This window comes from Gopherus evgoodei, chromosome 3 (genome assembly GCF_007399415.2).
Source record: "Gopherus evgoodei ecotype Sinaloan lineage chromosome 3, rGopEvg1_v1.p, whole genome shotgun sequence".
NCBI lineage: Eukaryota > Metazoa > Chordata > Testudines > Testudinidae > Gopherus > Gopherus evgoodei.
This window is the reverse complement of record NC_044324.1, coordinates 167,065,242-167,087,219: the sequence shown is the minus strand read 5'-3', so window position 1 is coordinate 167,087,219 and position 21,978 is coordinate 167,065,242. Positions and strand designations below refer to the sequence as shown.

General features: G+C 49.2%; 1 protein-coding gene across 5 annotated transcripts in view; it reads right to left on the bottom strand.

The window, feature by feature from the left end:
• The window catches only part of TOGARAM2 (TOG array regulator of axonemal microtubules 2), an 81,480-nt gene extending 60,796 nt beyond the window's left edge, over window positions 1-20,684 (bottom strand). For 3 of the 5 annotated variants that reach the window (XM_030557335.1, XM_030557339.1, XM_030557337.1), the window contains exons 1-2: window positions 17,336-17,504; window positions 15,839-15,960 (exon numbers count right to left, since the gene is read on the bottom strand). In XM_030557335.1, the coding sequence (XP_030413195.1) occupies window positions 15,839-15,955 (117 nt within the window). In that variant the 5' untranslated portion in view covers window positions 15,956-15,960; window positions 17,336-17,504. Of the gene's footprint in view, window positions 1-15,838; window positions 15,961-17,335; window positions 17,505-20,613 lie in introns of those variants that run through there. The other 2 variants (XM_030557336.1, XM_030557338.1) reach the window with 2 other exon arrangements.
• Window positions 20,685-21,978: the final 1,294 nt, after the last annotated feature.

Sequence of the window (21,978 nt, the reverse complement as noted above, 5' to 3'; positions counted from 1 at the left end):
TTTTCTTTTCTTTTTCTTTAATTCAACTGAATTTCAACATTCGTGAAAGGTGCCTGATTAACAGCTGAAAGCTGGAGTCCTTTGTAATCCACAGCCTAGCTATAGCATGAGCAGCATCAGTGTGAGCTGCCTGTATCCTGCCCTCCCCACCAATCTGCTTCAATCCTGGTCTGTCTCTGGGGTGAGAGGGTAGATCAGCCTTGTTGGCCCATTTGTGCTGAACTTTGCAGCTAGATCCCAAACCAGAACATGAATTCTTCTGAATTCATCGACCCTTACTGCAGCAGACAGAAAAACAGACCAACATGCACTTGGTACCAACCAACATTTGCTGTGCCACTGGTATTTGTAGTATTTACTTCGGCGTAGGAAATAGCATGGTGAAGCGAAACACCACTGCACAGTCCATGTTGATTTTTAGTGGTGGCCTCTGTGTGCACATGCACCAAAACCATACTCATACTCTCTACACACTTACCAATACATACACACACTTCCCAGGGGCTAATGTGCCTTGGGACCAATATTATAGTGTTCAAAGCCTAGCAGGGTGAAGGGTACTTTGTGTAGAAGCAGGAAGAGTGCTGTAAAGGATGTATTTTCCAATTTTATTTAGCCTTGCTTCAGTGTGTTTCCTTACTTATTTGGTCCCTATCTCTTCAGTAATCCAGACAGTACTCTCCAGTTTATAACAGAGACTTTGTCATCTCACAGAACTTTTTACTGTCTCATCTTAGGACATTTTGGCCATTATATTGCAGAGTGAAATGAAGATAAATTGGCCTAAATTGTATCCACCGAAGTTGATGGTAAAACTCCCATTGACTTCAATGGGAGCAGAATTTTGCCAATGTCGAATGCTTTTGAAAATTTCACCCTTAGTTGCTAAACAAAAAAAGCATTGAGAAAAGATCTTTGCTCACAGTAAGCTGACTGCAGCAAGGAGCCAGAGAAATGGATTCATTAAAAGGACTAAATGCGTATAGCTTGGTTGAGCTCTGACTGAAGGAGGAGTGTGCGGGATAGCCAAAGTAATTTATTTATTAACATATTCTTTCAATTAGAAAACATAGCACAAAGAATACCTGTACATGAGGTCTAGGAGCCCTACCATCAATTAAACTTGCAATCAATTAAAATAGCTCCCTGCAGCCCAGTACAATAGAAAATGAACAGACCAGCCAATAAACACAGGAGCAAAGGCTCTGCCCCTCTCCACCCATAGCCCCAGACACTGAGCTCTAGGTGCGCTATTCAAGCATTTGTGTACACTAGAAAAAGTGCTTGAGGTTAAACTAGAGTTAGCAAACATGTTTAACTAACTCTGGCTTAACCTCGACCACTTTTCCCATTCTAGACAAACCCAAATGGATGGCTTTTGCAGCTTGCCCATAAGATCAAAGAATTCAGGCTATTTTGGGGCAATGTGTGTAAGGAATGAGAGCAAACATTTCTAGTGGTGCAAAGGATATAAACTGGGCGGGGGGGAGGGAATGGAACATAAGAAAATGTAGGGTGAATATGAGAGAAATGTCCCAATGGTAAGTTCTGCTAGACTGTAATTATCCAAGGGAAGTAGAAGCTGCCCCATAGCTTGAGGTATTTAAAAATGGGACTGAAAAATACCCTGAAAAGAGGTATAGTCCTGGATTGTATACCCAACTCTGCCACTGCCTTGTTGTGTAACCTTGGACCAGTAACTTAATCTCTCTGTGCCACAGTTTACCAGTATGCAAGACTGGTTCAGTAAATGCAAACCACTTTGTTAGTGTAATGTGAAGGTTACACAGGCAATGTAGAATTACACAGATCCACCTCTCCCCATCAGAGTGAAGGTGAACTTAGGTAATTTCCACAAAAGCCAGGGTAACCCAGAGCAGTAGCTGTGGTGGGACTCTACTGCTGCCCTGCAGCCTTTAGGAAGGGCTAGGGGAGTAGGATTCTTCCCTTACCTGTCCAATGTGAAAAAATCTCCCACACACCAAATCCATTCAAACTAAACTCATTGCAGGGACCAGGATTTGGGCCAATGATATTATAAAACCAATCCCAGAAGGGTGAAGGAAATGAACACAGAAAGCAACTTCATGACATTCTCCATCACACACAAGTCACAACCAGCAATAGCACTGGGATGCCATGGTGTGAAAACAATAATGCTAAAAAAACAACCTTTTCCAAAGAGATAAGGAAAATTCAGCTGCATTTGAACTGTTCTGGGCCCTGCTAACATTTGGACAAACAGGAATGTATGCTCCTTTCTAATTATGTACTGGGTCAATCTAAAAGTTGTTCATCCTCCTGGGATTCTCATTTCCTTGGGATGATTAGCCGTCAAAAAATGAAAAAGGAAATGTTTTTGTTATTGTTATTATTTTTATTTAAATTTCTCTCAGTCCACCAGCCATTTCTGTGATGGTTTCTCAGTGCTGCAAGCCTACAGGATCAGTTTGTAAAATACACTTGACTATTAACCTCCCTCTAAAGCTCTCTATGAACTGGAATTGGCTTGAATTGGGCCTCAAAGGTTAATGGCCGTAGGTTTAGGCTAGCTCTGAGGATCTTATGAAAACTCAGCTGCTGACATTCCCCTGCCAAGGAAGCCCATCTTAAACAGAATAATGCAGCTGTAACAATGTCATGTACACAGTCACAACTTTGGCTGACAACAAACCAACAGGGGCAGATGACTCAAAGGTTCTCAAGCCTAGTTGTTGTTGCTAAATTAGGGCAAATTCACAGCTATCAGCCAGTCACTGATTTAGCTGTATGGGGGCAAACACAAAGAGGACACAAGCAAACCCACAGTTTGAAGCTTACTCTGGATTCAAGCAGGGATAAGCAAAAAAGCATTCATTAGCTACACTGCAGAATTGAACCAGTGCAGCTGCTTCAGTGCCTGGCCATCGATTGCTGGAAACAGGGCCAACTCCCAACGCAGAGAAGCCAAAGGAAAGAAGGAAAGAAAGATCTTTTAGCTGCTAGTTTCACCATTTTTTTCTGCTTGGTAATTATCCATAAGCAGCTTGTGTTTTTCTCAAACTCATTCACCCTTCGAGTTGATCTGCAGAATCATTTCTGCCCACGGGCTTTGTCACTGTAAGCAGATCATTGCAAGTTGTCAATATCTGAGCAGCTTTGATTAGATGCACAGAATACATGACGTGTTCCAGTTCCCTGGCTGGATGAGCACTAGCCTTAAGATAATGTTTCTAGAACGAATTCTTGAGATGACATGTTTGAAATTTGCTCTCTACAGATATAAAAGTCCCTGTTTGCAGGACTTTTTCTGCTAGCAAACTTGTTTGCTGGAATATCCATAGAACACAAGCACAGCAAGGAGCACAAGCAAAGAAAATGCCATTTAAAATGTAATAGACTTTCTTGCAGTTCTGGTACCACAGTTACATGCCCAGAAGGGGTCCCAAGGAGTTCTTTCAGCCCAAGACACTAAAGAGCGCAGTACCCCCATCTGAAGACATTGCACCAAAGGCTCCTTGCAAGGGCTACCCTCACTTCAGCAGAACTGTTTTCTCATCCCTGAAACAAGAGTGATCGCAAGCAGGAGTTCATTCAGGGCAGCAAATGAAGGGTTAGGAGCAAACTGGTGTGAAAGCCAAACCTTGTCAGCTACTTCAGTGGTAACCAAACACCAGTTGGAACAGTACTGACTGCCAGCCCTAATGAGGTGTGATGTTGAACACCAGAGCTATTTGAGTATTGTACACAATGTATTCATAACACATGCTGTAACTGTCTCCACTAAGACTGTGGCCAAGTACATTCATTTCTCAAAGGTGGCTGACAGATTGTTCTGCAACCTTTCGTGACTGCAAGAAACAAAGAGGCAACACAGACAAGCACACAGATTATGTTTTACCTTTTCTTTCCTTAGGGCCTGAACCAAGCCCCATTGAGATCAATGGAAAGCCTCTCAGAGACATCAGTGGGCTTTGGATTGGGCCCCTAAATTGTAGTTTCTTGTACATTGTGAGCTCTTTCTGGGAGGAGAAGTGCCTTGATCCTGACTGGGGTCTCTGGCTGCTCTCTACTATAAACATTAAATAATAATACAAAACAATAGTGCAGCCACTATGGAAGGTGTTCTAGAAATATCTGCACAAATAGACAATGAGCATGTGAAATCTTATGTGGGTTAGGTCACTTACAGGCCAAAAAAGTGACAGGGTTATGTTTGGTTTTAAAGGACTCATGCAATGGTTGAGTTCAGAAGGAGAGCCTCCATGGGTATATACTCAAATGTAGGGGAAGGGATTGCAGTGTGAAAGAAAGAGCAGGGTCAGTATCATGCACTTTGGTGGTATGTGTTCAGTGCAGGCCAAACCAACACCCTATGCCCGAAGACCTCATGGGCCAGGTTGTGTGGCCTGCTAAGCAGGAGCAGCACCAGGGTTTTTGGTGCCCTAGGCGGGGGTCCTTCTGCACTCCCAGTCAATGGTGGCAATTCTGTGGTGGGGGGGTCCTTCCGCGCTCCCGGTCTTCAGGGCACTTTGGCGGCGGGTCCCAGAGCGAGTGAAGGACCTGCCGCAGAATTGCCGCCAAAGACCCGGAGCGCAGAAGGCCCCCCGCCACCAAATTGCCACCTAGGGCAGCAAAATGCCGCCCCCACCCCCAAATTCTGGAGCCCTAGGCGACCGCCTAGGTCACCTAAATGGAAGCGCAGGCCCTGCTGCTCAGTTCCCCTTGTGCAAAGGGGACAAAGATTGCTAGGGTTTCCCCTGGCATGGGGAAAAGTGCAAGTGAGAGCATCAGCACCAATCTCTTAGGGAACATTGCTGCTTGGGCCCACTCCATCAACTGCTACTCATGCAAAACACCCGTTGATCTGAAAAGAATGTGTCCTTTTCCATATCCTTTTGCATGAAACCATTTTGTTATAGTGCTAGTATCCAGTATTTTTAACATATATACTTTCACATGTACTTTTCCCTGGCGAGTGGAATCACACACACTGCTCTGTGCCTCTTTCCTGAAAGTTAAGCCATTTCTGTATGCTGGGCCAGATTCTGATTTCAGTTATACTCATAGAATCATAGAAATGTAGGACAGGAAAGGACCTCAATAGCTCATCTAGTCCAGTCCCCTGCACTGAGGCAGATCTAAGTACTATCTAGATCATCCCTGACAGGTGTTTCTCTAACCTGTTCTTAAAAACGTCCAGCGATGGAGATTCAATAACCTCGCTAGGCAATTTATTCCAGTGCTTAACCACCCTTATAGTTAGGAAGTTTTTTCTAGTGTCTAACCTGAATCTCCCTTGCTGCAATTTAAGCCCATTACTTTTTTATCCTAAGGAGAACAATTTATCATCATCCTCTTTATAACACCCTTTTATGTACTTGAAGACTGCTATGTCCCCTCTCAGTCTTCTCTTATCCAGACTAAACAAACCCTTGTTTTCTAGAACTTTAATAATTTTTGCTGCTCTCTTCTGGACTTTCTCCAGTTTATCCGCATCTTTCAGGAAGTGTGGTGCCCAGAACTGGACATTTGTGATGTTATTAGTGCTGAGTAGAGTGGAAAAGACGGTTACTCACCTTTGTAACTGTTGTTCTTCGAGATGTGTTGCTCACATCCATTCCAGGTAGGTGTGCGCGCCGCGCGTGCACGTTCGTCGGAAACTTTTTTACCCTAGCAACTCCAGTGGGCCGGCAGGTCGCCCCCTAGAGTGGCGCCGCCATGGCGCTCTATATATACCCCTGCCGGCCCGCCCGCTCCTCAGTTCCTTCTTGCCGGCTACTCCGACAGTGGGGAAGGAGGGCGGGTGTGGAATGGATGTGAGCAACACATCTCGAAGAACAACAGTTACAAAGGTGAGTAACCGTCTTTTCTTCTTCGAGTGATTGCTCACATCCATTCCAGGTAGGTGACTCCCAAGCCATACCTAGGCGGTGGGGTCGGAGTGAGAAGTCGCGGCACGGAGCACTGCAGTTCCGAAGGCCGCATCCTCCCTCGACTGCTGGACCAGGGCGTAGTGGGAAGCAAAGGTGTGGACCGATGACCAGGTCGCTGCCCGACAGATTTCCTGGATGGGCACACGGGCGAGGAAAGCCAGCGACGACGCCTGCGCCCTGGTAGAATGCGCAGTCACACGGCCCGTAGGGACATGGGCCAAGTCATAACAAGTCCTGATACAGGACGTAACCCAAGAGGATACCCTCTGGGAGGAGATAGGAAGACCTTTCATACGATCTGCTACCGCCACGAAAAGTTGGGGGGATTTCCGGAAGGGCTTAGTCCTCTCTATGTAGAACGCGAGAGCCCTACGGACATCCAGCGAGTGGAGCTGCTGCTCCCTGCCTGAGGAGTGAGGTTTTGGGAAAAAAACCGGAAGGAAAATCTCTTGGTTGACATGAAAGGCTGAGACCACCTTGGGCAGAAAAGCAGGGTGTGGCCTCAGCTGCACCTTGTCCTTGTGGAAGACCGTATATGGGGGGTCAACCACAAGAGCTCGGAGCTCCGACACCCGTCGAGCTGAGGTGATAGCCACTAGAAAGGCCGTTTTCCAAGAGAGGTAGAGCAGGGAGCAAGTAGCTAACGGCTCAAAGGAGGGTCCCATGAGCCGGGACAACACCAGGTTAAGATCCCAGGTTGGAGCAGGGGGACGGACGTTAGGGAATAAACGTTCCAGCCCTTTAAGGAATCTCGACACCGTTGGGTGAGAAAAAACGGAGCGACCGTCCGCACCCGGGTGAAAGGTGGAGATAGCTGCTAGGTGGACTCGCAACGACGATAAGGCCAGACCTTGCCCTTTGAGGGACAAAACGTAGTCTAAGATTTCGGAAACCGAAACTTCCATAGGGCGGAGATTTCTCTCTACGCACCAACAGGAGAAGCGCTTCCATTTCGCTGAATATGTGGCTCTTGTGGACAGTTTCCTGCTGCTCAAGAGCACCTCTCTCACAGGCGTAGAGCAGCGCAGCTCTGAACCAGTCAGCCACGCAGGAGCCACGCCGCTAGGTGCAGCGACTGCAGGTCTGGGTGACAGAGGGTCCCGTGGTCCTGGGTAATCAGGTCCGGATGAAGGGGCAGGGGAACTGGGTCGGCTATGGCCAAGTCCAGCAGCATGGTGTACCAGTGCTGCCTGGGCCACGCCGGGGCCACCATGATCACGAGAGCCCTGTCCCTGCGCACCTTCAGGAGGACCTTGTGGACCAGAGGGAATGGGGGAAATGCATAGTACAGGTGGGTCGACCACTGGATGAGGAAGGCATCCGCTATCGACCCCGGCTCCCTGCCCTGAAAGGAGCAGAACGCTTGGCACTTCCTGTTCCCCTTGGACGCGAAGAGGTCCACCCGGGGATAACCCCACCTCCGGAAAATGGAGAGAGCGACGTCCGGGCGAAGGGACCACTCGTGTGACAGGAAGGATCTGCTCAATCGATCTGCCAGAGTGTTCCGTACTCCAGGGAGGAAGGAAGCCCTGAGGTGAATGGAGTGGGCTACGCAAAAGTCCCAGAGACGTATCGCCTCGTGGCACAGGGAGGAGGACCTGGTGCCGCCCTGCTTGTTGATATAGTACATGGTCGTCGTGTTGTCCGTGAACACGGCGACACAACGACCCTGAAGCTGATGACAAAACGCTTGACAAGCAAGGCGGACCGCTCTCAACTCCCGTATGTTGATGTGGAGCCCCACCTCCTCCTGGGACCACAGGCCCTGTGTCCGCAGGGTCCCTAGGTGGGCCCCCCAGCCTAGATCTGAGGCATCCGTTGTCAGGGATACCGATGGCTGAGAGGGGTGAAAGGGAAGACCCGCACATAATACGGACTGGTCTAACCACCAGCCGAGAGAATCCAAGACCTTCTGGGGGATTGTGACTAACATGTCTAAAGGTTGCCTTGCCGGCCTGTAATGACTGATAAGCCACAGCTGGAGAGGCCTCATGTGGAGCCGAGCGTAGCCGGTCACAAAAGTGCACGCCGCCATGTGGCCTAACAGGGTTAGACATGTCCTCACTGACGTCAATGGGGCTGACCGCAAACGTTGAACGATCGCCGCCATGGTCTGGAACCGTTGCAGAGGCAGCGAGGCCCTGCCCACAGTGGCATCCAAGACGGCCCCGATAAATTCCACCTTCTGCGTGGGCCTCAGAGTGGACTTGTCTGTGTTTATCAAGAGGCCCAGACTTGCAAATATGGCGGTGATCATGCGGACATGGCTGTTGACCTGCTGTTCCGACGTGCCCCGAATCAACCAGTCGTCCAGATAAGGGAACACGTGGACACGGTTGCGCCGAAGATGCGCCACGACAACTGCCATGCATTTTGTAAACACCCTCGGGGCCGTGGACAGGCCGAATGGGAGGACTGCAAACTGATAATGAAGAGCCCCCACAACGAAGCGGAGAAAGCGTCTGTGGCGCGGCCAAATGGCAATGTGGAAATACGCGTCCTGCATGTCGAGGGCGGCGTACCAGTCTCCCGGATCCAGGGATGGAATAATGGTCCCCAGGGATACCATGCGGAACTTCAACTTCACGAGGTATTTGTTGAGTTCTCGCAGGTCGAGGACAGGCCTGAGGCCCCCCTTGGCCTTGGGGATCAGAAAGTAGCGGGAATAAAACCCTTTGCCTTTCTCGTTTTCCGGAACCGCCTCTATAGCTCCTTTGCTGAGGAGCGTCTGCACCTCCTGCCGAAGGAATTGCTCGTGAGAGGGGTCCCTGAAGAGGGACGAGGAAGGAGGGCGGGAAGGAGGAAACGAAACAAACTGCAGGCGGTATCCCGTCTGCACCATGCTCAAGACCCAGCGGTCCGATGTTATTTGGGACCACTCCGGGAGGAAAAACGAAAGGCGGTTTGAAAACGGGGGGAAAGGATCCATAGGGGAAACTGTTACCGCGCCCTCGGGCGCACCTTCAAAATGAAGGCTTAGGACCAGGCGGGGGTTTTGAGGAGCCTTGGTTCTGCCCCCCTTGGTTCCCAGACTGCCTGCGCCTGCCGTTCCTGCCGCGGCGCCTGTAAAGGTCCTGCCGCTGGCGGAACTGGGAAAACGGCCTACGTTGTTGCTGTTGTTGCGACCTAAAGGGTCTACGCTGCGTCACGGGGGTGTGCATCCCGAGGGACCGCATGATGACCCTATTGTCTTTTAGACTCTTGAGTCTGGGGTCTGTCTTATCGGAAAACAGGCCCTGGCCTTCGAAAGGAAGGTCCTGTATAGTGTGCTGGAGCTCCGGCGGAAGGCCGGAAACCTGCAGCCAGGAGATGCGACGCATTGTAACTCCTGACGCGAGGGTGCGGGCAGCCGAGTCCGCAGCGTCCAAGGAGGCTTGTAAGGCCGTGCGTGCGACCTTCTTGCCTTCGTCCAAGATGGCCGTAAACTCTTGGCGAGCATCCTGTGGCAGCAGCTCCTTAAATTTGTCCACTGCCACCCAGGAGTTAAAGGCGTATCTGCTCAGCAGGGCCTGCTGGTTAGAGACCCTGAGCTGCAGCGCCCCAGCCGAATACACCTTACGGCCAAGGAGGTCCATCCGCCTGGCCTCTCTGGACTTGGGGGCCGGAGCCTCCTGGCCGTGACGCTCCCTATCGTTCACCGATTGCACTACCAGTGAACCGGGAGTCGGGTGAACATGTAGATATTCATAGCCCCTAGAAGGGGCCATGTACTTTCTCTCGACTCCTTTCGCTGTCGGAGGGATGGAGGCCGGGGACTGCCAGATAGTATTGGCATTGGCCTGGATGGTCCGTATAAAGGGCAGGGCGACCCTGGTGGGAGCATCAGAAGAGAGGATGGTGACAATTGGGTCCTCTATCTCCGAGACCTCCTCTGCCTGCAGACTCAGGTTTTGAGCCAATCGCCTGAGGAGGTCCTGGTGCGCCCTGAGATCCAGCGGGGGGGGACTGTTGGAGGAAGTACCCGCCACCGCCTCATCCGGGGAGGAGGATGATGAGACCCCAGGCACGATAGTGTCCAACTGAGGGTCTTCCTCAGCCCTCGCCTCTGCCTCCGGAGCCACAGCGGAGTCCTGCTGTTTGGACCCTTCCTCCCCTTCCGGGGAGGGAGGGGGGCGAGACAAGGAGGCTTCAGGGGCCCTACGCTCCGCAGTCGCCGGTCTAGCAGGGAGCTGCTGGGGGCCCTGGGCCTGATGGTATGCCCAGGGTGTCCAGAATCCCCACTGTTGTGGGCCTTGGTCTTGCAGCGGCGGATCCCCGAACAGCGCCGCCTGCCGGTCGGTGCCCAGCACATACCCACTGTCCGTCTGGGAAGATACGGACGGCTGTCTCGAGGGCCACGGCGGGGCCGACCCCGGATGGTAAGGGTCTGCGCGGGCCGGCACGGAGGATCGTCTCGGTGCCAGGGACCGGTGCCGGGAGTCATATCGGTGCCGGGACCGGGATCGGGACCGGGATCTATCACGGTGCCGGGATCCTGATCGGTACCGGGGGCCGCTTCGGTACCGGGACCTGCCACCAGCTCGGTGCCGGGAGGTCGACCGGGACCTGCCACCAGCTCGGTGCCGGGAGGTCGACCGGGACCTACCACCAGCTCGGCGCCGGGAGGTCGACCGAGACCGGGACCTGCCACCAGCTCGGTGCCGGGAGGTCGACCGGTGCGGCGAGTAGCGTCGGGACCTGCTCCTGGAGTCACGGTGCCGGTGTCGCCGACTGGAGCCTGACCGCGACCGTCTCGATGCCGACCGTTGCCGCGAGTGCGACCGGTACCGCTGAGGGGAGCGATGCCGGGACTGCGAGCGGCGTCGGGATCTGGAGCGCCCAAGACGTCGGGACCTGGATGGCGAACGACTGTCTCTGGGCGGCGCCGACAGCATGGGCTTGCCTCTGGACACAACCCGCACCGGAGGTACCGGGGGTGGCAGCCGAGTGGGCTCAGTCAGGGCAATAAGGTCCCGAGCCGAGGCGAAGGTCTCCGGTGTGGATGGGACCACTATCTCAACCCCAGATCTCATGGGGGAGCTCGGCGGCACCGGACTCAACGGACCCGCCGGGCCCGGAGTCAACGGTGCTGACGGTGCCGGCGGCGCCGCGGCCGATGTCGAGGCCGGGCGCTCAAGCCGGGTCTGCCTGGCCGGAGTATCAGACTTCGACGGCCTTGGCTCTGATTCCGGTGCCGGAGAAGGTCGGTGCCGGGGAGTCTTCTTGGTGCCGGAGCGATCCGGTGCCGGTGCCGATACCACGGCCTGCGAAGCCGACGGGTCAAGTGCCGCCTCCATTAGGAGAGTTCGGAGCCTCTGATCCCTCTCCTTTTTTGTCCTCGGCTTAAAAGCCTTACAGATGCGGCACTTGTCAGATCTGTGCGATTCCCCGAGGCACTTCAGGCACGCTTCCTGGGGATCGCTGGTAGGCATGGGCTTCTTGCAGGCCGCACACTGCTTGAAGCCCGGCGAAACAGGCATGAGCCTGGCGCCGGGTGCCGGGAAGGGCTAAGCCCCCGGCAAAGAACTACTTAACAACTATTTAACTAAACTATCTACTTAACAAACTAATTAACAACTATATGGAACTAGAGATAAACGATAGACAAGCGATAGAGAACTAGGAGAGCTAGGGACGTGGAGGACAGCTAAGCCGCGCTCCACAGTTCCAACGACCGACACGGCGGTAAGAAGGAACTGAGGAGCGGGCGGGCCGGCAGGGGTATATATAGAGCGCCATGGCGGCGCCACTCTAGGGGGCGACCTGCCGGCCCACTGGAGTTGCTAGGGTAAAAAAGTTTCCGACGAACGTGCACGCGCGGCGCGCACACCTACCTGGAATGGATGTGAGCAATCACTCGAAGAAGAAAAATTACTTCTCATATCTTGCTTATAACACTCCTACTAATACGTCCCAGAATGATGTTTGCTTTTCTTGAAACAATAATACATTGTGGACCCATATTTAGTTTATGAGCCACAAAACCCCCCAGATCCTTTTCTGCAATACTCCTTTCTAGGAAGTCAGATCCCATTTTTATTTATGCAATTGCTTATTCCTCTTTAAGTGTAATACTTTGCATTTGTCCTTAATGAATTTCATCCTATTTAATTCAGACCCTTTCTCCAAATTGTTAAGATCATTTTGAATTTTAATCCTGTCCTCCAAAGCACTTGCAACTAGGGCCGGTGCAGCCATTGAGGCGGACTAGATGGTTGCCTAGAGCGCCAAGATTTGGGGGTGCCAAAAAGCACCTCCAAATTTTTTTTAAGTGGTTGAGCAGCCGCTGCTGCTGGGATGGAGAGGAAGTCTGAGCTGCCGGTGGCATCGGCAGCGGGCAGCCCAGGGTTTCCCCTGGGTCAGTGCGCTGTTACCGGCAGCCCAGGGCTTCCTCTGGGTCAGTGCGCTGCCATGGCAGCCGGCAGACCAGGGCTTCCTCTGGGTCAGCGCGCCGCAGGACCGCCGGGGGGGGCAAGAGGGGCAATTTGCCCCGGGCCCATTTGCCCCGGGCCCCATGAGAGTTTTTTGGGGCCCCTGGAGCGGGGTCCTTCACTCACTCCTGGAGCCCTGGAAAACTCTCACGGGGCCCGGGCCCCTGGAGCTTCTTCTGCTCCTGGTCTTCGCCGGCAGGGGGTCCTTCCGCTCCGGGGTGGAAGGACCCTCCGCCGGTGAATTACTGCCAAAGCAGGACCCACTGCCGACGTGCAGTCCAGTCTTCGGCGGTAATTGGGTGGCATGAGGCCCTTCTTCTCCAGGACCAGTCGCCGAAGTGCTCCGGAGACCCGCAGCGGGGGCCCTCCGCCACCGAATTACCGCTGAAGACCTGACTGCACTTCGGCAGCTGGTCCCGCTTGAGCAACAATTCGGCAGCAGGGGGGCCCCGTGGCAGGTCTCCGGGGCACTTTGGCGGCAGGTCCCGGAGCGGAAGGGCCACCCGCTGCCGAATTACTGCCGAAGCGGGGGTCCCCCGCCGCCGAAGACCCCAGGCCCCTGGAATCCTCTGGGCAGCCGTGGTGCGCCGCCAGCAACCCAGGGGGTCCCCTGGGTCAGCGCGCCGCTGCCGGTAGCCGCCATCCGCCAGCCCAGGGGTTCCACTGCGCAGTCCTGATTGGAGAGAATGTGGAGCAGAGGTGAGCTGGGGTGGAGAGATACCCCAGGGCTCCTCGGGCCAGGGGGTGGGGAGCTGCCGCTGGGTGCGGGGAGCTGCCACGGGGCGGGGGGCACACTTCAAGGTGGTGGGGGTGGGGAGCTACTGCAGGGCTGAGGGGGCGCAAGGTGGAAGTTTCGCCTAGGGCACGAAACTTCCTTGCACCGGCCCTGCTTGCAACCCCTCCCAGCTTGGTATTGTCCGCAAACTTTATAAGTGTACTCTTTATGCCATTATCCAAATCATTTATGAATCATAGAATATCAGGGTTGGAAGGGACCTCAAGAGGTCATCTAGTCCATCCCCCTGGTCAAAATAGGACCAATTCCCAACTAAATCATCCCAGCCAGGACTTTGTCAAGCCTGACCTTAAAAACCTCTAAGGAAGGAGATTTCACCACCTCCCTAGGTAATCCATTTCAGTGCTTCACCACCCTCCTAGTGAAAAAGTTTTTCCTAATATCCAACCAAAACCTCCCCCACTGCAACTTGAGACCATTACTCCTTGTTCTGTCATCTACTACCACTGAGAACAGTCTAGATCCATCATCCTTGGAACCCCCTTTCAGGTAGTTGAAAGCAGCTATCAAATCCCCCTCATTCTTCTCTTCTGCAGACTAAACAATCCCAGTTCCCTCAGCCTCTTCTCATAAGTCATGTGTGCCAGCCCCCTAATCATTTTTGTTGCCCTCTGCTGGACTCTTTCCAATTTTTCCACATCCTTCCTGTAGTGTGGGGCCCAAAACTGGACATAGTACTCCAGGTGAGGCCTCACCAATGTCGAAGAGCGGGGAATGATTACGTCCTTCAATCTGCTGGCAATCCCCCTACTAAATAGAACTGGACACAGGACAGATCCCTGTGGCATCCCACTCAATATGCCTTTCCAGTTTGATTGTGAACCATTGATAACTACTCTCTGAGTATGTTTTTTCAGCCAATTGTGCACCCACCTTATAATAAGTTCAAATAGGCTATATTTCTCTAGTTTGTTTATGAGATGGTCAAGTGAGATAATATCAAAAGCCTTACTAAAGTCAAAATACATGACATCTACTGGTTCCCCTCCATCCACAAGGCTTGTTACCCTGTCAAAGAAGGATATTCGTTTGGTTTGATATGATTTGTTCTTGACAACTCCATATTTATTGTTACTTATTATCTGATTATCTTCTGGGTGCTTACAAATTGATTGTTTGATTATTTGCTCCATTATCTTTCTGGTCACCAAAGTTAAGCTGACTGGTCTATAATTCCCTGGGTTGTTCTTATTCCCCTTTTTATAGTAGGTACTACATTTGCTCTTTTCCAGTCCTCAGTTATTTCTCCCATCCTCCACGAGTTGTCAGAGAATCGATAATATTGGTTCAGAGATCTCAGCAATCAGTCCCTTAAGTATTCTAGGATGTATTTCCACAAGCTCTCATGTAAATCCAAGATAACTCCCTAAGGCTTTCTCCCCTAAACAAATAATTAAGTGTGGGAAATCCCGATGATCTGAAGAGATTTCATTCAGTTAGAAAGAGATTTTAGTTTCATAACAGAGATTCCTCATTACAAACAATATGTTAACAGGTGTGAAACATGGGGCCTGTTTCTCCTCTCTCTTACACTTTGTAAATCAGCAGCCAATGGAGTTAGACCTCTCACTTACACCAGTGAGTGTATCAGACCTCATGTTACTGTAATTAGGAAGGTGTGGTAGCCCTTCTTACTATTATATGATTTGTTCATCCCAACACTGCTTAGTGGTGCACAAATCACAAAAGAAGACAGTTCCTTCCCTTAGGAAGTTACAGTCTTAAGGGTTCGGTCCTGCAAGCCTTGCTCACACAAGCAATCCTTACTGACTCCTGGCTAGTCGTATTGATTGGCCTCTGAAAAGATACATGAAAGCAATAAAGACACAGGCTCAGATCCTCCAGAGCAGCCAAACTGTACTAAGTAATAGTTTGGAGGTCAGGGGGTAGGGGAGGACAAAAATGTAGCTTTTCTTCACCTGAGTGACCAGCTGGCCACTGAAATTCAGCAACATAGACCAAGCCAGGTACTAGCAGTTCATGTGATGATAGAACCAAGGTTCCTAGAAATTCCAGGAGAAAGTTAAATACTCAAGTGAACCTGTGCAAAGTCAGGTGTCTGGGACTTCAGGGAAACCTCTGTGACGTGGACTTAGGACAGAAGTTTAGGCAACATGGAAGGAGAGTTTGGTCACTTCTCACTGGGGGTGGTGGTGAGGAATATGGAAGGTTTGACAGCTGGGGTAGGCCTTTTCTGTCCCACACTCTGAGAATGGGGATCCTGGAAAGTTAGAGTCCCAAAAACACAGAAACTTGCACCCTGTGTGCTCTGTGCATTCTTAGGGTCATTCTTGAACTCAGTCTCAGCTTACAACAGGAGCTATTGCAGGGGAAAGGCCCAGTGGCAGAAGTTAGGGATCAGGCTCATGCTTAAAATGCTGAACTTTTCAACAATTCAACTTACAGACTTTGCAGGAAAAAAAACATTCAAATAACTGTCATTTGAAACTGCATAGCATCAAAACTAATAAATGATAAGGCAAAGGAAGCAATAAGGCTAAGAGCACAGGGCTGGGAGACAGCAGAAGTAGATTCTAATGCCCACTCTGCTACGGGATACACTGTGGCCTTCTAGATTCATAGATCTTAAGGCCAGAGGGGACCATTATGACATCTAGTCTGACCTCCTGTATAACATTGACCATAGAATTTGGGTAAACCACTTCATCCCTGTGACTTGTTTCCCCATCTGTATAATGGAAACAGTATTCACCCACCTTTGCAAAATGCTTTGAGATCCTTGGATGAAAGATTCTGGATAAATACTGAGAAATATTGTCATCATCCCAGCAACGCTGCCTAGCCCAGAGCTGCAGTTTGCAGGAAAGGGGCATACACACTATCAAAGAAGGAAAAGAAAGAAACATGAAGCAAAGATTTCTCTCTGGAGAGGGAGGGAGGGAGAGGGAGTAACTGGCAAACATCTCTAATAATGAGCAGAGGGAGTTCTGCCTCTTCTCCCTTAGAGAGGTTGAGTGGCTCTTCATTTGCTATCTCTGACAGGCTATCATCTCTGGATTTCAAATGGAAACAAAGCTGGGTCTGAGCAAGTCTCTTCCCTTCTTCTACTTGCTGAAGCTTTCCCAGTTCTGGTTTCCACAGATCCTTATTTCCTTGATAATACACTCATTTGTAAACAAAGGCTGAACATGAGCTGGGCTAGTTCCTACACAGAGCTTGTGCCTGGGAGTGGGCACCTATATACCAGAGAGGCTGCAAGCTTACCTAGATTTTCTATCATCCATTTATTCAGCGGAAAAACAAAATGCTTCCTCTTCCCTGCCCCACCCCCCTCCAGCTTTTTGTTGGGGTATAAAGGTTACTTTTACTGAAACCTAGCAAGTTATACTATTGGCCAGGTAGGATTTTAATACTGTCTTACAGAGATGTGCCAGAAATACACTGAGCCCTGATCTTGAGCCAAATAGCTCTGAAATTCAGCCAGGGTCTGGTCTGGGGGAGGATTTGGCTTGAGCCTGGTTCAGTTCTATTGGGAAAACAGCAGTGTGCTTCTATCAAATGCCTGAAATGCAGCTGGTGCTTCATGGCCCCACTAAGACACAAATCAAGTTGGGTCAGAAGCTGAGACACAAGTTCTCCTATTTGCCTACATACAATAATGACCTAGCACCAACGAAAAAAATCTTAGTCAAGAGACCTGACTCTGCAGTGCGTGAATGGAAGATGGCAGTTTCCCTACCACTCTCTGGATAGTGCTAGACTCCTCCTGCCAGGAACCATAGCTATGCCAAGCTGCAAAGAGCCTGTTCTCACTCAGCAGGTTGCATGAAATATCCTGACTTATCAGACAGTAGTTCCTGCCCCTTCCTTGTCCTCCCCTCACTCTTCTGCTGCAAAGCGATTCAAGCTCTGATCATCTTCCGCTCACCTAAAGACTCCCTCTTCTAAAAAGTGACCTAGATTCACTCACTCTCAGCTAAACCAAAGGGATTCGCCCACCAGAACTTTTTGTGACACTCATTTTTCCTGTTAAATTAATAAGCTATTAGGAAAAATCATCAACCAAACTTCCCCCCAAATTCTCTTTCATTTCTGAGCACTTGCCACTTCATGGGAAAAGAACCCTCACACCAAGCAAGCTCCCTCACCCACCCAGGTCCCAATGCAACAGATCATCAGCATGGTCCATCCATCCCCCACATGAGTGTCACCTCAGAAAAGCAGCAAAGCACGAGTCAGGGCAGTTCACTAACCTTCATAAACAGGTTTGCCTTTTCACTTTGGATGCCTAACTTCCATGTTGTTAAATTTGTGTTCCCTCAGGGAGCTCCAAAACTCAGCTGCCTCCCACAGTGAATCTCAGCTCCCACTCAGCTCCAGACCCTAAGATTTTGAAAGTTGTGGGTATGGATGGCAGCTCTGTAGCCCAGCCCTCTTCTGTGTGAAGATAATAGCCTCTGACTTACAGGTTACACACACGGCAGGCAAACAGTGTTACGTACTGTGAACAAACAAGGCGGCATAGCAACCACTTCTCTAAAGTAGTCTTGAGCAGGAGGTGCGAGGGAAAGGCTTTGCTTGCAGGGCTGGCCCGCGTCTCCCAGGGTGCTGGAATGGAGAGTACCTGAGTGACCTTGACAGCACCCAAACTCTGGAACAGGGACACTCTCTGAATAGCCACGTGTGTGCCGAGTCCCAGTCTGCTTGTGATTGATTCCCAAAAGCATACACACAAAGGCTGTGTTATATCCAGTCAAGCAGTGGAGTCTTCAGAATTTATGAATGAGAGGGCAAGGTTTAGACCCTCCCTTACTACAGAATACAATTTGCAGGTAACTTATCCAGGTTGTAAATTCTTTTGAACAAGGCTTGTGAGCTTGATTCTTCTCTCACTTACATCTGTGTAAATCAGGAATGACTCCACTGAATGGAGTCACACCAGAGTAAAAATCAGTGGGAGGGCAGAACTAACTAACCACTGTGGCCTGGATTCCCCTCTGGTTTGCACCTTGGGCAGTCACTGACACCTCTGCAATGTGCTACTAAATCAGACTCCTCCATTTGCCCTGGGATGGCACCTTACACCCAGTTGCAGGGGTGTCAGTAGCTATACAAGGCATAAAGCAGAATCAGAGTTGTGGTCTTTATTCTTTCTGTACAGTGCCAGGCACATCTATGATGCTAAGTAAAAATGCTAAAGAATATTGAATTTTTCATTCATGCACAACACATCAGAGTCTAGCTTTGAAATGTTTTCAAAATAGCTTCTCTGCTGGGTTTTTACACACACATGCGTGCACACACACTTTTGTGTAGCTGAGTTTAGTGCTGTTGAAAGGTACCTGATTGGTCACCCTTGGACACTGAAACCCTCTATCCACAGACCAGGTATAAACACATTGTCATAAACAGATAGTTAAGGGTTAATGCCTCTTTTACCTGTAAAGGGTTAAGAAGCTCAGTAAACCTGGCTCACACCTGACCAGAGGACCAATAAAAGGACAAGATACTTTAAAATCTTGGTGGAGGGAAGTCTTTGTTTGTGCTCTTTGTTTTGGGGGTTGTTCGCTCTTGGGACGAAGAGGGACCAAATATTCATCCAGGCTCTCCAAATCTTTCTAAACCAGTCTCTCATGTTTCAAAATTGTAAGTAACAGCCAGGCAAGGCGGATTAGTTTTATTTTTGTTTTCTCAACTTGTAAATGTCCTTTTTTGCTGAGAGGATTTTACCTGTTTGCTGTAACTTTGAACCTAAGGCTAGAGAGGGTTCCTCTGGGCTATACAAATTTGATCACCCTGTAAAGTCTTTCCCATCCTGATTTTACAGAGATGATTTTTACCTTTCTTCTTTAATTAAAAGCTTTCTTTTTAAGAACCTGATTGATTTTTCCTTGTTTTAAGATCCAAGGGGATTGGATCTGGACTCACCAGGGATTGGTGGGGGAAAGGAGGGGGGATGGTTAATTTCTCCTTGTTTTAAGATCCAAGGGGTTTGGATCTGTGTTCACCAGGGAATTGGTGAAGCCTCTCAAGGCTGCCTAAGGAGGGGAAGGTTTTGGGGGGGACAAGAAGTGCTCTAGACTCTGAAATTTCTGGATGGTGGCAGAGTTACCAGATCTAAGCTAATAATTAAGCTTCGAAGTGTCCATGCAGGTCCCCACATTTGTACCCTAAAGTTCAGAGTGGGGAAGGAACCTTGACACACATGCAGCAGCAGTACAAGCTTCTCCCACAATGTCTGGGACCAGGAGGGACTACACCAAGAGTCAGAGGGGAATTCAGGCTCCATAGCTCATTCAGTCCCTAGCCTCTCTGTTCAGACTGCCAGCAAGGGGATGAATAGTGGGGGTGATTTCTGTGATGTGCAATAATTCACACCACAAGGAGAACAGAGGAAACCAACACAGTTAATTTGTCCCTTGGGGCTACCAGCCCTTCTCCGATCACACAGAGCAACAGGAGAACCCAGCTATTACAACACTTATCTATTATGGAAAGACAACCATGAAACAGACACCAAATTACAATATCTTCCTCTCCCTGATAAACTTTTTTGAACCAGTAAAAAGTTCCATCTCACATCATCACCCTAGACTATCCAAGTCCCACGGTTTCTCTATTGTTTGGTATCCAGCTATATTTTTTTTGTAAATCATATATTGTAGAATGCCAGAAAATTAGCTGATCCCCCGAGACTAACCTCAAAATGTATTTTATTAGGTACATGTCACTCAGCTAAGTAAGTTCCCCTATAAGATTCACCCTGTTTGAAATAGAACAGAAAGGAAGGATCATTCTGTAGTTAAGACACTATACTAAGCCTCACAAGACCCAAGTTCAGTTCCCAGTTTTGCCACAGACTTGCTGTGTGACCTTGGGCAAGTCATTTAATCTCATGGTGTGCCTCAGTTCCGCATCTATAAAATGGACAGAGCAATACTTCCTCTCTCCCATCCTTTGTCCATCTGTTCTATTTAGCCTATAAACTCTTCAGGGCAGGGCCTGTCTCTTGCTATATGTATGTGCAGTGCCTCGCACCCTGGGACCTTGATCTTGGTTAGGGGTGGTACAATAATACTATTAAAATGACTGCAGTGGTGGATCTTCAAAGGACCAATGCCTTTCACTGGTATACTCCCTCAAAACAAAGAAATCAACAAGGTGAATTAAAATAATTCTTAGCATTTTGTGCCAATCCCACATATACCCAATGGAAAGAAGGCTTTTAGCCTACTTTCATCTACTAACCTTGACAGAATCCAAGCTGGTTAGACCTTAGCATATCATGAGTTTTTCAGGGAGGATGGTGTTAATTATCATTGTAACCAATTTACCAGGTACAGGTGAAAAACTTACTTCTCTTTCCCCCAGCTCCCTCCTAGAGCCTTTGTCACGTATAGGTACAACATCTGCTTCCCTCTAGTCCTGTGAAACAAAGGCCGTTTTGACTGAGATATTGTATATTTTTGTAAGTGCCTCCAGAACTCTCAATGCACCATCTGGCCTGGTGATTTATTGCTATTTAAATTACCAGTTTGCTCCAGAACCTCATTTTCTGACAATCTTGATAACACCTCATCTTCCTTAGCAGAAAAGAATGGGTCCAGGGTAAGAATCTCCCTGACATTTTAAGCAGTGAAGACTGATCGTTTAACTTCTCAGCAGTGTCCTTAAGTGCCTTAATTTCTCTCTTGAATTCCTGGTGATCCAGAAGACCCACTGATTCTTTCATGGGCTTCCTGCTGCTAATAGACTTAAAGAATCTCTTGTTGTTTGCTTTTATACCTTTAGCTATTTGTCCTTTGAATTCCACTGCAGCCTTTCTAATTTCCTTCTTACACACTGTCTACAGCTCCTGTTTATTGGTTTCACCAGGGTCAGATTTCGAATGTTTGAAGGATTTGCATTTGGCTCAAATAGCCTCTCGAACCTAGCCATATTGATTTACTCCTTGTCTTTGTGACTCCCCTTTTGCTCACAGGCACAAATGCCTTTCAAGTCTCCAATATTGTTTAAGTAGCACCCATGCCACTTCCAAGGATTTTACTTCCTTTTCTTTTAACACTAAGGCTTTTTGACGAATGTCGTTTTATTGACATCTTCCTTTTTAAAGTTTACTGTCACTTTTAAATACTTTCCTTGCCCCTTGAACCTAATTATATTGCAGTCACTATTATTTAGTGGCTCAGCAACTAGCACTTCTTGAATTAGCTCTTGTGTGTTACTTAAGATTAAGGGCTTGTCTACATGAAGGTTTTAAACCAGAACAACTAAAGTTAATCCAGTTTGAAAACAATTGTGTATGTACCATGCAACCCATCACTGCACACTAATTCTGGAGTTTTCTTGCAAAGTGGACTAAGTTTGCTTTGAATGGAAATAGTTTGATCTATTGTTTATGTGCACGCAGTTGCTGTGCACCACTTTTGCATGCTACTAACAGCTATCCCACAGTGCTTTGCAGTTCAACCTTTACCAGCCTAGGCCATTTACTTGTGTCCCATCCTGGTGTCAAGTTTCCAGAATGACCCTTTGGTAGTGTAGGGCCAGATTTTGCTCCTGGATCCCAGTGTATCACTATTCTGGGTATACAACCATGATGGCACTCCAGAAGCCCCACAACATATCTCACAGAGTTGCTTGGAGCTGTGCTAGGACCCTGGATATTGTTGCCATCTGGGGAGAAGCATTGGTTCAGGAAAAAGCTCTTGTGGCCAGCCACAGGAATAGGGACATATTGTGGATGTTGCAAAGCAGATGTCTGCAAGGGGTCAAGATTGGAATGCAGATCAATGCCGGATAAAGAGAAAACAGTTCAGGATAAAGTATATTGAAACAAGGGATAAAAGGAGACAATCTGGTAGGGAGCATGTGACTTGTCAGTGTTTTGATCAAC